The sequence below is a fragment of the Lycorma delicatula genome, chromosome 9 (genome assembly GCF_047948215.1).
Source record: "Lycorma delicatula isolate Av1 chromosome 9, ASM4794821v1, whole genome shotgun sequence".
Taxonomy (NCBI): domain Eukaryota; kingdom Metazoa; phylum Arthropoda; class Insecta; order Hemiptera; family Fulgoridae; genus Lycorma; species Lycorma delicatula.
The window spans coordinates 34,154,503-34,170,805 of NC_134463.1; the positions used below are offsets into that span (position 1 = coordinate 34,154,503).

Below are 16,303 nucleotides of genomic sequence, written 5' to 3' on the forward strand. Positions count from 1 at the left end.
GTATTCAAATTTTAATTGCATTCAAGGAGTAAGTGACCTTTTGAATTATCTGGTATATTGTATTCAGAGATATAAAAGAAAGTCTAAGGATGTCATTATGGTAATTTAACTTTGAAAAAGAAGAAACAACCTTTTTTTCTTTTAAAAAAGCTTGAAATAAAATTATAGATTACTTTAAATCACTGTAGGCTTTGTTAAAGGATTTATTTATTAAAAAGTAGAAAAATTATTCATGATTTTGAAAGGCATTTAATTTTCAATAAAAGTTACTGTTTTTCATCATTTTAACACTAAAATACTCATGTACTTTAAAAAAATTAATTACAAGAAATTAAAAATATGATTAATAAATATATTAAAAATATTAAAATAAATAAATATAAAAATTGGATTTTATTTTGTGACAGGTGAAACAAATTACAATTACTGTTGATGGAAGAGATTTAATAACAGACCAACTACCTACAACATCATCAGACGATAACTGTAGTAATTATGTTCTAACTAGAAGAGCACCTGGTCATTTACATTATAATTTTGGTCAAGTTATACCTCTAGTAATGAATAAAAATTATGACTCAGGGCCTAGTGTGCAAAATTATAAGCATATCTTATCACCAAGAGGTACAATATTATTTTCAATAAATTCTATTTCAATAACATCTGAGTATGTTTTGTAAAAATGAAGCTACTTGCCTTAAAATTTACCTAAACTATCATATAGAAAGACAGCAGACAATTTTCATTATTTTAAAATATTTATGTGCAGTTTTCATCATACAAAAAAAAAACAAAAAAACACCTGGTTATAAAGATATAAACAGTATCTCTTATAGCAAGTAATATTTTTATGAAATTAACCTCAGGGAAAATTTAGTTGAGTAAGAATAACTGAATTATATATATTTTAATAGCAAATCAAGTACATGAACTACTACTCCCTTGAAATTATGTTAATATTATTTAAAACACATTAAATTTAGTAGCATGTTTACTAATAGTTGTAATAGTAGTAATATTCATGGTAATATACTACTTAATAAAATACTTCATTTAATATTTACTCATACAGTTGGTTGTTAGTTTGGTTGATGCATTATCACCTGGAACATATCTAATGTTCAAATGATAAGAAGTGGTTAACTCATCATTGCAAGCAAATTGTTTTCAGCTGATTTTCAAAATTTAGGTTCCCAGGTTCAAATCCCATTAAAGGTTAGTTGCTTTTATTTGGATTTGAATACTATACAGTGGATAACTGTGTATTTCAGTGGTTGAGGTTCAATTAACCACATGTCTCAGGAATGGTCGGTCTGACTCTGTACAAAACTACAGCTCATTTAAATGTCATATACATATCATTGTCATCTCATTGAGTCGTTGGGGTGAGTGTTGTGTATTGTTCACTAGTTGAACAGATTACAACATACACATTAGCAAAAAGAAGAAAATGATAAAAAATGTTTTTTTAATAACTAATTTTTAGTAAATTTTTGTTGTGTTTAAACTTATTTCATAGTTATTTATAAAAACAATTAAATTAAATGTTTATATATATATATATTCTGTATAAATGTTTATATACAGCATAATTCAATCTATCCTTAAATAATAGAATCAATTAAGAAGTTCCTCACAATAACTAACGATCATCTGTTAATTTAGATACTGAAAATGATGAAGAATATGAAAGTCCTGAGTTGCCTCGTGGTTTTGTCTTCCAATTTCAATTATTATCAACATGGGGTGATGAATATTATGTTGGTTTAAATGGTATACAAATGTTTAATGCGAATGGATATAATATACCTCTTACAGAAAGAAGTAAGTATATCAGTTAAAATAAATAAGAAAAATTAATATTTTTTATGGATTAGAAAAACAGAATTTAAAATTTTAACTCAAACTTAGCTTGTTATCACATATTTTCACAACAGTTTCAACAAACTTATTTAAAAGCTTATATTAAAATAATCAAAAAAGGTTATTATATTTGGTTAAGTTAATAAAACTACCTGACTGTATAAAGATTATATGTATATAAGATGACATTAAAAAGAAACTGATTATGCTATTCAGTGTCAGTATTAACTCTTTTTATTCTTTGCCATTATAAATTAAGTTAATACTGACTTTCAATATTTTAATGACTATTAATAGTTGTCTAGTATTGATGGAGGTTGTAGCTTCAGGGTTTAGTGTACAGATTGGCTGATTTGTGCACACAGTAACAATAGCTACAAGCAATTTGGTAACATTATGTTTTGTTTGTGCTTTTATTTCAGATGTAGTATTTCACACACACACATGTGCATGCACACACACACACAACACACACAACACACAACACACAACACACAACACACACACACACACACACACACACACACACACACACACACACACACACACAAAATAGTCTCACTTATCTTACATTCCATCGCCAAGAACTGCAAGTTGAGAGCATAGTCAATTTTTTGTTGCTTGTGACTCTGGCATCCCCATCTACATGATAATGACTCATGTATCTGTCATTCAGTACAGTGCATTTTATCATTGTATCCGGATTGGTTTACCCTCTGTTACTGTTCATGTGTATGTGTCTGTGTGTGTGTGTAGTAAGGGTAATGATTTGGAACATTTTTTATTTTCTGACTTTGAATTTTCTTTAAGTAATTCTCACTTAAGATTCTCTTTAAATAATTCTCATGTAACATTCTCTCTAAATAAGTTTGAGTCTGAATTCTCCTAAAGAAATTTACTTTAATCTCTCTTAAAATGATTCTCACTTAATTCACATAATTTGCAATTGCCATTCTGAATTCTCATGATTAACAATTGCTACTTTAATAGTGTACACATATTTGAATTCTTCGGGGCTCCAGAGCCCCATTAATATTTTTAATGGACTTTAGCCCGTTAAAGTTGATTTTAAAATTCAATTTTAGTACCCTCAAGGTAATTTATCAATTATCCATCCTTTTCTTTTAGAATCATCCTTTTGTCATAATCAAACAATTTCTTTGTACATTTTATTTACTAGATTTTTAGTCTTTGCTTCTCTCATTAGTTGATTATAAGATACAGATACAGATTCAGTTTCTCTTTCAACTATTTTGCATATAACATTCATATCCAATGTTTCTGAATTTGTATAATTCAAAATAAACCTTTCATCTTAATCATACACTTACCTTTTAAAGTTGTATAACTTATAGGGCCTGTTGAAACAAATTCAGTTATATCACCTTCTCTAGTACATCTGTCCACTCATCAAGCATACAAACGGTCTCTATTGTATTTTCACCATTGTCAATATATATAACTGAATCTGTGTCATAGTACACTATATTCTCACAAAGTCTGTCCAACATATCATACAACCTCATTCTCACATTAGCTGTTGTGAAAGTAGCTACAAATTAATTAGTAGTTTTAGGATCTTCTATAAAACGGTCTTTAAAATTGTGTGTTATTTGTACTATATTATCATTTAGTAAAGTCAAGTGTGTTTTGTCCAGTTTTTCACGTAAAAATATATCATAAAGTTCCAATACATTATATACATATTTAATTTGATTCATGTTTAATCATTACTCAAACTTATCCCAGAAACTATTCAGGCAAATCTTTGACACAGCTCCTCTTACCAGGATTTCACCCAATTTTTTCAATATCTAGTTCTGTTCCCATTCTTTAATATTGTGTACATATTCTTCTTCTGTTTTGTAGTCAGCCTGCCAAGGTTAACCTTGATAAAAGCTCTTATGCATCCTTTCAAGAACACGTTTGATTGGATTTTAAACAACCAAGCCTCATACACTACTAATATTTTGTAAACGTTTTTTAAATCCTTACTGATTTCATCCAAGTTCCTTATTGACGGTCATCTAAGTTCCTGTGATCTCCCTATTGCTATTTGGATGAAACCAAATAGCACTATTATTTTTAGTAGTACATTTTTTTCTTAAAGGAAACAACAACTTTTCTTCTTTAACTAGAAGTACAGGTGATACCAGTACTTCCAGTTAAAGGAGAAATTTTTTTTGAGAAAGTACTTCACATTTTATTTATTTAACCACACTTTCTCAACTGATTTGTTCTTAAAAATATATCATTCATACCTCTCATCTTATTAATATTGTTTATAGTATCTGGCTTGTAACATTTTACACAGTTGTGCCAGTAACATCCGTGATATTGATATGATAAATAGTATTTGTTATTTTATTAAAACCATCTACTTTAGCTCCACATATATGTAAAGCTCCATTGCTCTTGAGAACACATCTCCTCAATTTAGTGCATACTGTACTCCAGTAAATAAATCAACTGACTGACTGCTAACTATATTTTTCTTTTTTGTCTGCTTGTATAACAGTGTTTGATCTTGATGTGATGAGACCAATTTTTGTAGCTGATGTTCTTACTAAAATATTCACAATATATTTTAATTTTAAACTTTTGTTCCATTTCTTTATTATACAAAAGAAAGATTTTTTTTAATACAATTTTTTAATCATATCTATTTTATTATACAGAAGAAAATTTTAATAGTACAACCACTGCTAAAATCACTTAACTTAATCTCTTTCGTTGTCAAGTACGTAAGACTTTTACCATAAATCGCAACGTTAGACTACTATACATTTTTAACAGAAAACAAACAGAAAAGATTTCTATTCTTGATGTAAATTTCATCTACTCTTTTAATAATAAAAAGAAATTAAGGATTAAAAAATAAATAAATAAAGAAATGCACTTAAATATAAATAAGGAAAAGAGAGAAAAGTAAAATGAAAAAAAAATGTAGCTAAAAATAATTATGCCATGGTTGTTAAAAATGTATAATAAATATAAAATGATGCAAATAAAAATTAAAACTAGTGAAAGAAAGTTTAAGGGAATAATTATTCCAACAAAAGAAATAAGAAAGGTTATAAGACAATTATTGGGTAGAAGAGAAAGAGAGAAGCAAGAAAAAAAGCCCAGAAAGCCTTACTAAAATTAAAAGCACTTAATTAACAGGAAAAACAATAGTGCAACTGGTAGAACAAGAAGAATTAGAACTATAGGCAAATACTAAAACAATTAAAGATTTAGCAGAAAGAACAGTAAAAAATTTACCACAGATTCACTTTTAAATAAATTTTGTACAGAATAATATTGGCAAGCAAACAAATATTAGTGATATAAATTATACAGAAGAATATGAAGAAGTAGATTTATTTAAACCTTTAACAGAACCGCTTTCAGATATTTTATTAATAAAGATAGTATCTCTATCTTAGATAGATGAGTAGAAGATACAGAAAAAGTTGGAGATAAAACCTTAGTTAAAAAATGACTTAGTGGTTCGAATAATACATATTTACAAACCAAGTTTTCTAACTATAAATTGGCAAATCATCACGGTGTAAAGCCAAAACTTATGACTGTAATTAAATATAATGAAGGACCAAACCAAAAATAAACTAAATAATTTAAAAGATTCTTTAGATAAAATCATAAAAAGATGTAGAAATGAATTTGTCATTTTTCCTTATAAAAAATAAAATTAGCTGCAAAATAGATGCAAAATTAGCTGATATAATAAAAAGTTTACCTGGGATTTTAGAAGATATTAAGCACGATAATTTCTTTTTAATGAACTGATAAAATGCAAGATTTTACAGGAATTTTCTATAAAGAACAAATGATAAGATATTTAATTGATAATTTTAATTTTACACAATATAAAGAAAATAAAGCTAATAAAAATATTATTGTAAATAAAGATATTTTTGGAATAAAGTGTGTAACATTTTAAGCATTAATGTAAGAGTAAAGATTTATAATAAATTTGTGTGTCAAATTACTTTGTCAGGTGTAAATAAAACTATTGGGCACCAATATACATTTAAAAAATATGTAATAGCAATTTGAAATGAACTTTTTTGATTTTTCCTGGTAATTTGATTACAATTTTATAAATAATTTATTAATTTAAGTAAAATAAGCTAATTTTTTTAGAGCAATAGAAAAAATAATTTGCTTCCATTGCTATTAGTAAAAATTTTAAAACAGATGGTGAAAATAAAGTAATATTGAAACAGTGAGCTATATCATAGTTATTGCTTGAGCTAATTTGGACTGTTTAAAGTTACCTACTGCAATAAAAGAATCAACATGTAAGCATCTAAACTAAACCCAATGATTGCACCCCTTTCTCCTCAATGGAAGAGGGAATAAAATGCATTAATAAGTTAATAGCGATAACTTATTAATGTTGTCACTAATAATATTATTATTGTCTTGTTTGGTTACAGATATAAGTGCATACCCACCAAGTGTTAATATATTAAATGGTATTGAAAATGATACAAGAACTGTTGATAAATTAATAGATGGTGTAAATGACACATCTGATGGAAGACATATGTGGTTAGCACCAATACTACCAGGAGAAGTAAGTATTAAATTCTATAAAATGAGATATATATATATATATATATATATATATATATATATATAATAAAATAAAATTGTTTTTATATATTGTCCATAATAAAAATTGATAAATTTGAAAATAAATAAATTTTTTATGAGTGACTTAATATTATTGCAGAGAGATATTTTGCAAATATACAAACTATTAGATGCCTACCTAACAAGACAGGCAATTTGATAAACTGTCATTTTCTATTATGTAGCCTGAAAACTGTTGCATGTATATGCTTAATTTGTTCTGTGCTGAAATCAAGTTTTGCAGTTTAATTAGAACACCCTTTGTGTAGTATGTAAATATCAAGCCTATTTGTATTACAAGTAGTCCTGACAACCCACCAGGTTGGTCTATTGGTGAACTCATCATCGCAGATCAGCTGATGTCAAAGTTGATAGTTCTAAGGTTTAAATCCTAGTAAAGACAGTTACTTTTATACAGATTTGAATACTAGATCATGGATACTGGTGGTGTTCTTTGGTGGTTGGGTTTCAATTAACCACACATTTCAGGAATGGTCAACCTGAAACTGTACAAGACTACACTTAATTTACATTCATACATATCATCCTCAATCATCCTCTGAAGTAATACATTATGGTGGTTCTGTAGGCTAACAGAAAAAAAGGTAATTCTGACAAAACAACATATTTAAGTTGCTTGGACATTCTTTACTATAGCAATATTAGTTGTAACAATAAATTATGTAACACAATTCACTGTTAAAAAATTCAGTACACATAACATTCTATATTAAAAATAATCATCCCTTCTATAAAAATGCAAAACCTATAAATCAATAAATGAGCGACACAAAAACTTAAGTAACTTAAAAAAGTGAAATTATTTATTTTTTTTTTTTTTTGGAAAAAATTTTTGAAAAGTTGATTAAACAAACAAATTGAATAAAAAGGTTCAATTTTTGTATAAATAAGGTGAGGAATCTCTCTTTATTCCAAGCCAATTTTACAGTTCCAATTTAAGAATTTTCAGAAATTAGTGCAACATTTACTCTCTTATCTATGAATTAAAGTTGTTAAGAAAGACTTTCTTAAAGAAGAGCAGTAACAATTTCATTTTTAACAGTGATTTACTTACTATAATGCAGTTTCATAAGCTTAATAAGTAGTACGTCTCACAAAATTCTAGGACTCTTCCACTTTTGTTTTAAAGGTTACCTTTTTTCAAATTTATAACCTAAATTTGAGTTCCAGTTGTTCAATTTGTAAAAAACAAACCAGTTTTGTATAACCAGGGACTTTTTTTAATAAAATGTATATACTTTTTATCCTTGCGGTGTAGTAGATTGAAGCTAATTGCAATTTTTAATAAGTTAATTAATGGTTTAATTAATATTACATTAATTTAATTATTCTAATTAACATTATTTTACAGTTATACTATAACTTCTTCTTTTACAGCTGAATAGAGTCTATGTCACGTTTGATTCTGAAGTTACAGTATCTATGATAAAACTATGGAATTATGGGAAAACACCAAGCAGAGGAGTCAAAGAATTTGGGGTTTGTTGAAAGATTTATTAAATTTTTTAAAATAACTTAATGTTTTAAGTTTTTACTCTACCTATTTACTACTAATGGTACTTGGTAATTTTACTAATTTATATGAAAAATATTTCAAATACATGGGGCTTCATCATCATTTATGAAATATTATATCTAGTAATATATTAGAATTACATGTATAAACAGACATTTGGCACTGAGTTAGATATTGGTTACAGTTAAGTTTACAGTAAAAGAATGTGTCAACTTAATAATTTACACAATTTAATTAGATCAAAAATTTATCTCTTCATTCATAATTGTATGCTGTATGCATAACTCTATGTGGGTATTTATTTGTACATTCCGGTGTAATGTTTTTTTATAAATATTCAAGTTTATTATTATTTTTAATATTTCTACATATTTTCCTACATTTGTTATCGTTTTTCAGTATAGAAAAATAATCAGCAACATCTGAAAAGTTCTTTCATTTAATTTTTTTTGCAATTAAATTTACAAAAGATGTTTGTTTAAATGACCTAGTGTTTAACCAGTTTATATTTGTTTACAATTTTATAGATCTCAAATGTTGAATTTATCAGGTAATGTAATTTTGCTATAATTAAATATTTTATTAAATTATTTATTGGTTTATAAAGTATACTCATAAATTTTTTTCACTATTTTAGACAAATTACTTATAAAAATAAGAATAAGATAATTAATGTCTTCTCGGTAATAATATCTCTTAGTTTTGTGCTTCTTGTTTTTCTTCTTTTTTTTAAGCGGAGTTAATAAAATAATTATTTATCTTTTATTATTCTTGTATTTAATGCATTTTCTCTTTATGTACCCTATGAAAATATCATTTTATCCATTTTAGCTAACCATAAATTAAATTTTGATTTAACTGTGTGTAATTTCGTCCAAATAAATTAATTTCCAGAGACTGTTCAAACTATCTTTATTACTGGTTAAACACAAGCCATTAATACAGAGTGAGCCAAAAGATACATAACCTTAAATTCAAAAACATTACAGATGGAAATTTAGTTTTTTGGTGGTGGGTAACCTTGCAGTAGAAGAATAGCACATGTTATCCCCTTTTTGATGACAGTGGTGAATAAGCTGTGAGCAGTCAAACAAGCATTTTTCCTAGGCTCAGTGTGCATTCATTGTTGAAACTTACTTTTAATCGCAGTCATTCTTAAAATGTCAGGAAGACTTTAGGGTAGCTTTTCCTGAATCGCGGGTCTGTCAATCATAAAATCAATGATTTTGTGCACAGTCGCTTGTTTTAGAAAAACTAGTAGTGTGATGAATGTAAAGGGTCTGACATACAGTTTTAAATGATAAGTCCTTGGAAAGTATCCACTTATCCTTGGAACATTCACCAAGAAATTTGATACGAAAACTTGTGTCAATAAAACGGAATATCTTAAAGGAGTATCTTAAAGGAGTATTTGCAAAGCCACAAAGAAGCTGAAACTCCATCCATATTGCATTCACATTGTGCATGAGCTTTGAGGACCTGATAGGGGAAAAATCTACATTACTGTCAATGATTTTTGTGTTTTATTCACAGCAGTGTTTGGGTGTTGGATTATTATTATTATTATTAGATAAAGGATGGTTTCACTTAAGTGGCTATGTAAACAACCAGAATGACAGATTCTGGAGTTCAGAAAACCTTCGCATTTTCTACGAGACAAGTTACATTCACAGAAGGTTGGAGTTGGTGTGCGATATTGCGGTAAATATATATAGTTTCAATTTTTTTCATGGAAACTATAACAGGTGAAACCAGGACATCATGCAATTCATGGTTAAAGGCAGATGAATGAGACTGCTGGCTGCAGCAAGAGAGTGCCATGGCACACACAGTAAATAACACAAAACTAATGTTGGCAAGTTCTTTGGGAACACATAATTTCTCATGGATTGTGGCCGCCTAGATTGCCAGATTTAATCCCCCCCATTAATTTTTTTATTTGGGAGATCTAAATGTTAATGTCTTATAAGAAATAACCTCACATAATCGACCAATTCAAGTACAACATCGAAGACAAAATATCCCGCATAAGTGCAGCAACCATCTGAAAAGCAGCAACTAACGTATGATGTTGAGGCATGTGTAGCAGCAGATGGAGGGCATTTCCAGCATCTATTGTGAGAAAAATAAATATAAATACTTTTTGTTCATCTACAAATTGCAATAGAGTATATTATGTTAATAAAGATTTTCTAAGAATATTAATTATTGGGTTTCGTATCTTTTAGCTCACTCTGTAATTATCACATCATTTTTAAAGCTAATAAATACATGAAATATAAAATGTACATTTTGCTGTTATGGTATCATGTTTATCAATAATTTTTTTTTTTACAGATACTAGTAGATGATCTGCTTGTTTATAATGGTGTTTTAGACACAGTTGGTATTGGGCTAGGTAGGAATAATAAACATGTTCCTTATAGAACTGTACTATTTTCAAATGACAGAGAACTGGCCCGACGAGAACGTGGTACACAAGTTGCGTATGTATCCTTCATATTTATTATAAATTTTTTCTTGTTTGCAAATTCTTTTCAATAGTTTGGTTAAAAATCTGCAAATATTTTTTGATTTTAATTGCTACATTTGACTAGTTTTACTTTAAATCAATTATAATTTAAAATGAAATCCCATATTTTAAGCCAAGACTAAAAACATTTTTTCAAGACTGCTGCAGCTGGGGAAACTATATAAACTTCAATGAATTTAATTCTTTATTCCCAAAGTATTTAGAATAGATATAATTATTTATTTTTAAATTTATTAAATGCCACTCAAAAGGCAATTAGTTTTTTTAAAATCCATAACGTTTTGTACACTTCATTTCAGACATACCATCGTATGATTTTAATACCTTTCACATCTGAAAAAGACCTACTTAAAACTGAATTTAAGTGAAATATAAATAAAAATGTCAAATTAGATGATGGATACAGATAATTGTTAATTTTCAATCTATTGCAATAATATGCTGTTGAACACATTTAATATTAATGTATAGTGGTAAGAGTATAACTGACTTTTCAATCTAGTGATAGTCTGGTTGATCAAACCATTTTGTAACCTAATGTGTCACTGTCCAGCTAGGTTAGCTGATACTTTACACATTTACAATGAGAGGAGAACTTAACTTTGACTCCCAACCAATTACCTGACTTAATATTAAAAAAAACCAGGGATTTTTAAAATATTTTATTAATTTATAATTTAGGTTATGTTTCCTCAATTCCATACAAAGAATTATGTATTTTCTTTAACACATTGAATAATACTGATATAGGAATGCGTAAAAAAAATATTCATTGTACAGATCCAACTTTAGCAGAAATAAATTGAAATATATACTTTGGTTTTTCATCTAGGCCTTGTTTTATTACTATGTTCTATACATGAGAGAATGTTTATGAAATTTCAAAATAGCATTTTGCATGTTTTTGTGTTTAAAATAGTTAGAAAATTCATTGAACAGAAAGTGGTAAAATTATATATTAAAAAATCATAACATATATAATATGATATAAATCTACATATATTAGGTCACTATTATCTTATCAAATGTTTACAGTTATTCTTTACATCAACAATCATATCTTCATGTACCACTTCTGAATCTTATTTATTTTTTTAAATTTATCATCTTTGTTATTTCTTCATTATCAGGATAATTAGCTGTCATCATTCCACCATCAAGTAACAGACATTCATTTACCTGTATTTCTACTTATTCTATCATTTTTAATCTGTCCAGCTCTTAATAACAAATTCTGAAAATTTAACATTGTCAAAATGATTGGTTCTACAATGATTACAGTTGTCAGTAGCCATTACTTTCAATTAACTCTTAGATCTTTTTGAAGTAATTCATGATGTTTTTAAAGGCATTATATAATATATAAACAAATCTGATATATTATTAGTAGTGCATTCCTTTAATATTATTATTAAATGTTCAGTTGTTGAAGTAGTTTTCAGTATTTTCATAAGAAAAGAACTAAAAGTTTTCTATATTGAAAATTGAAAATTTTAATTGTTCCTTGGCTCACTTGTTGAGATTTAGAAGTAATAAACGATTAAAGTTTACACATTTCATTCATATTAATCTAAACAGTCATAGACAAGACTTCCTGCTAATTAAAACTTGACAAAAAATAGAACAGTATTTATAATTATTAAATGCTTAAAATATTGAAATACAGTAATCATTTTTTTTTATATCCATACTGTTTCTACTCTTTTATTTTGCATGTATGTTTTTAATTAATATATCTATTTATAAATTTATCAAATAATTTGAGTAAAATCTGTTAAATAGAAATTTTAGTTGTTAAATGGGAATAATTTGCATTTGGAAAATCTGCACTTTTGAAACAAAGTTCTACATAACTAAAATTTCAGCCCATTTCCTGAGAAAAAAAACTAAAAAATATTTTTTGTAAAAGAAATATTGGTGCCTTTAAAAATTTGAATCAGTCCAAATAGAAGTTTAAAATATATTTGATGGAAATTATCTTCGTTTTAAGTCTTACCAAAATTTTCAAAATAAAAATTTTTTATAATAAAATATAAGAAAAAATTTATAGAATTTAAGATTCTATTTTATTTCGATACAACTCTGAAATTTTGATTTAGAAAAAGTGTAAGTATGTAATCTTAGGTTTATAAAGAGAACTTAATTTAACATTTTTTTATAATTGATGTAACCCTTTGAAGTAACACTGTATAACTTAAGCAATGATGAATTTTATGTTACTCTATTTTGCAGATGGCAAACTTGTACAAAAGAATTGTCATTCTAGCAGTTGAAAATAACTTTGACATTTCTCAAACCATTCCTTTGTATTATTAGATATTTCATTTTTTTAAAAATAAGTGTAGAGACTTATTTCATACATAAATGTTTAAAATGTGAACAATGAGTTTCAGGTAAAAATCTCAGTCTGCAGTTCCCAATAAGTAAGCATTATCCTGTTTGATATATTTTTTGCTAGTCTGTGAGTATACAGAATCAAAGGCAAACCAACTGTTGACCACAGTAGCTTTGAAGGACACAAAGGAATATATTTAACTCATTCATTCTGAAAAATCTTTGTCAAACTTTTTCTTGCAATAGTTACTTTTTTTTGTATACAAAAAGTTAAAATTGAAGGCTTACTATCTGATGGGAAATATATTTACAATATTTTTTGTAGTTTTGATCTTTTGTTGTTAAAAATAGGTTTGAGGTGTTGACCAATATTTATTTGACCATGGCAAAACCAAAAGGAGAGTAATGCATGTGTGTGCATATTATTGGTGTTCGTTAGTTTCATTCTTGAGCCCAAACTTCAGGGCTGATTTTGACAAATGAGGTGTCATTCATTGGATTCATCCTGATATTCCAGGTGATGCCACTAAATGATTAATATGGCAGATGCTAGTTGCCATAATGTTGAATTCAAAATTTTTACTATTTTTAATCACCAACAGTATCGTTATTCAAATGATAGTTCTTGACAAAAGGATTCCAATTATAATAAAAACATTAAAAATATAAGTAAATGACAATAAAGTAGGTATTCAGTTAGTTTTAAAAAGCATGTGATGCATCAAGCCTTGAAGGATGGACGAATCGAAAACGTGAGCGATGTAGGGCACACTAGAAGTTAATTAAGAATAATCCTACAGGGGTTTTTGAACCCTTTTTCTTAGTGAGCTACAGAACTTTAAAAATTAAAAAGTAGGAAATAAAGTTAATTAACAAATAAAACCCTGACTATGACATATGGAGTAGAATTTATAGCTAGTAATTGAATTAAAACATAAGAAAAAATTGTTCATAAGGAAAAACTTTAAAAATATCCATGTAAAAACCATTACAAATAGATCTATATTTGATCCAACTACTTGTGTGTGTATAGTTGTAGGTATATTTCAATATTTGTATCATAAATACTTATTTTTTTATATTATGCCAGAGTCAGGGGCTTTAAAAGTTTAAGCTCATCCACAGAAAGGTCTTCAACTCAGGTTTATCATATATAATAATTTGTAATACTAATATTATAATAAACATACAAATTATGTGCATGCAAGTAATTATGAAGCATGTTTTTAAAGTAAAATATGTTTTGAAATAAAAACAAAACTGAAGTAATATGATCAAAACTTTCGCTTAAAAACTATATTTATTTACTATTTTTGTACATAGCTGCCTTCAATTTCAACACATTTTTCATGACATTTCACTAGCTTCTTCATTCCCTCTTCAAGAAATTCCACAGCCAATAACTTAAACCATGCAGTAATGCCATTTTTCAATCCATTATCATTGTCAAACTTTTGTGATGCAACCCACTGTTTAAGGTGAAGTCAGGGCTTATGGGGTGGATGATAGATTTTCCAAATGCTTAATTGTCTTATTTGCTGTGTATGGCTGGGCATTGTCATGCAAAAAAAATCCCATATCACTTGTTTTATAAAATGCTTCTAAAACTTTTTAATGTTTTGCAATACATGTCAGCAGTAACAGCAGTACTATGATCGCTAAATCCAATCAGCAACACCCTTCTTGTTTAAAAAGCTTATGGTTACCGTTTTGTTAAACAAGAAGGGTGTCTTGCTGATTGGATTTAGCAATCATAGTACTGCTGTTACTGCTGACATGTAAAAAAGTGCAAAACATGAAAAAGTTTTAGAAGCATTTTATAAAACAAGTGATATGGGATTTTTTTTTAAACCATAAGCTTCTTTACCAAAAGTAATACCGCCATCGCATTGACTGCTGCTTTGTTGATGTTCAATAAGAAATCAAAATTTCATCTCTGATAACAATGTGACCAAACAGTTCATTACCTTGATTTTCAGAACGTCACAAAAATTCATACACTGCAACAAAACATTTTTCCTTGTGTGATTAACATTTTCAACACCCATCTGCCACATAATTTTTCAGTTAAAAATGCTAGTTTTCTTGAACTTTTTCACTCAAACATCTGTTATCACCATGAAAATGAAAATGTTACAAATTTGCCTGTGAATTCAGCTACAGAATTGTTTTTTACATCAAAAATTTTAATTACTCCTTGTACTTCCGCTGCAAGATCACAAATTGTAGCACTCATTGTAAATGGATGAATGTAAAGAAGTGATAACAAAATGACTGTTAGCAACTGTTGTTGCTAACAGCTGACTATTGATTGAAATAACTTAGCTACACAAGCACCATTTGTTTAAGCATGTATGCAGGCGGGAAATTCAGAATGAACCTTACTTTAAAAACATACCTCGTATATATTAAACATTGTACTATTTATAACTGTTCTTACATGAAAATCTAAGAAAGGTTTCCTTTTTGATTACAATGAAGAAGCTTGATGGCTCACTAGGATGCCTGGTAGTAAATTAAAATAACTGAATATGGAATGGTGAAAATATTCGCATCGCATACAATCATAAAATTTTAGCATAAAAACTTCTACTACTTTAGGTAGCACATAGGGTCCTTTTTTAATAAAACTAACAACTGAATTTTATCATGACATTCAAATGTGTATTGATATTAGAGGTTAATGAATAAGAATTTTATTTTCAACAAAATAGTTTTACCGTCGTACTGCAAATGAAATTATAGCCATGTTAAAATAATTTTTTAATCATTGTCATCAGGATCTCCAGATGATCTAGCTCGTAACAGATTTTTCCTCTTAGTTTAGTTAAGAAGTCAATTTTTTTAGAATATATAGATTTTTAACTAACTGAGAATTAAACTGAATAAGATTTCAAATTGAGAACAATCATTAAGAAAACTGAACCCAGGTGTCGTGAAGAAGCTAAGAATCTGCGCTTAGGTTACAGGAACTTGGTTTAATCATCTACCTTGAAATTATATATTTATGTGATCTGAATATATTTCTAATTTGAATTTTCTGTTAATAATAGGAACAACAAATTGTGAACTACAGATTAAGTAGATTTTCCAGGTGCACATCAGGTATTACTAATGCCATTAATACTCTGTGAAAGGTATTAAATATTATATAAAATGAATAAAAATAATCTTTGAATAACTATTTTTAAACTATATTAGCTTTTTCCTACAGATGCAGCCATTTTGGTCATGAACTTGATTTAATTACATCATTAGACAACTCAAGAACAACTTCAGGAGGATCATTAATATCCGCAGATCAATCACAAAGGCCACTGACATCATTATACACTCCAACACCTTCAGTATCTGGAGTAAATTCTAAAAATAATGACACATTAGGATCCTGA

The 16,303-nt window shown here is 27.6% G+C and overlaps 1 protein-coding gene across 1 annotated transcript in view; it reads left to right on the forward strand.

Annotated features, from left to right (window-relative positions):
* LOC142330453 (katanin-interacting protein-like) overlaps positions 1 to 16,303 on the forward strand; it is a 51,018-nt gene extending 34,715 nt beyond the window's left edge. The window contains exons 10-15 of the mRNA XM_075375694.1: positions 408 to 624; positions 1,666 to 1,824; positions 6,309 to 6,448; positions 7,906 to 8,007; positions 10,382 to 10,530; positions 16,126 to 16,303. Coding sequence (XP_075231809.1) covers positions 408 to 624; positions 1,666 to 1,824; positions 6,309 to 6,448; positions 7,906 to 8,007; positions 10,382 to 10,530; positions 16,126 to 16,303 — 945 coding nt within the window. The remainder of the gene's footprint in view (positions 1 to 407; positions 625 to 1,665; positions 1,825 to 6,308; positions 6,449 to 7,905; positions 8,008 to 10,381; positions 10,531 to 16,125) is intronic.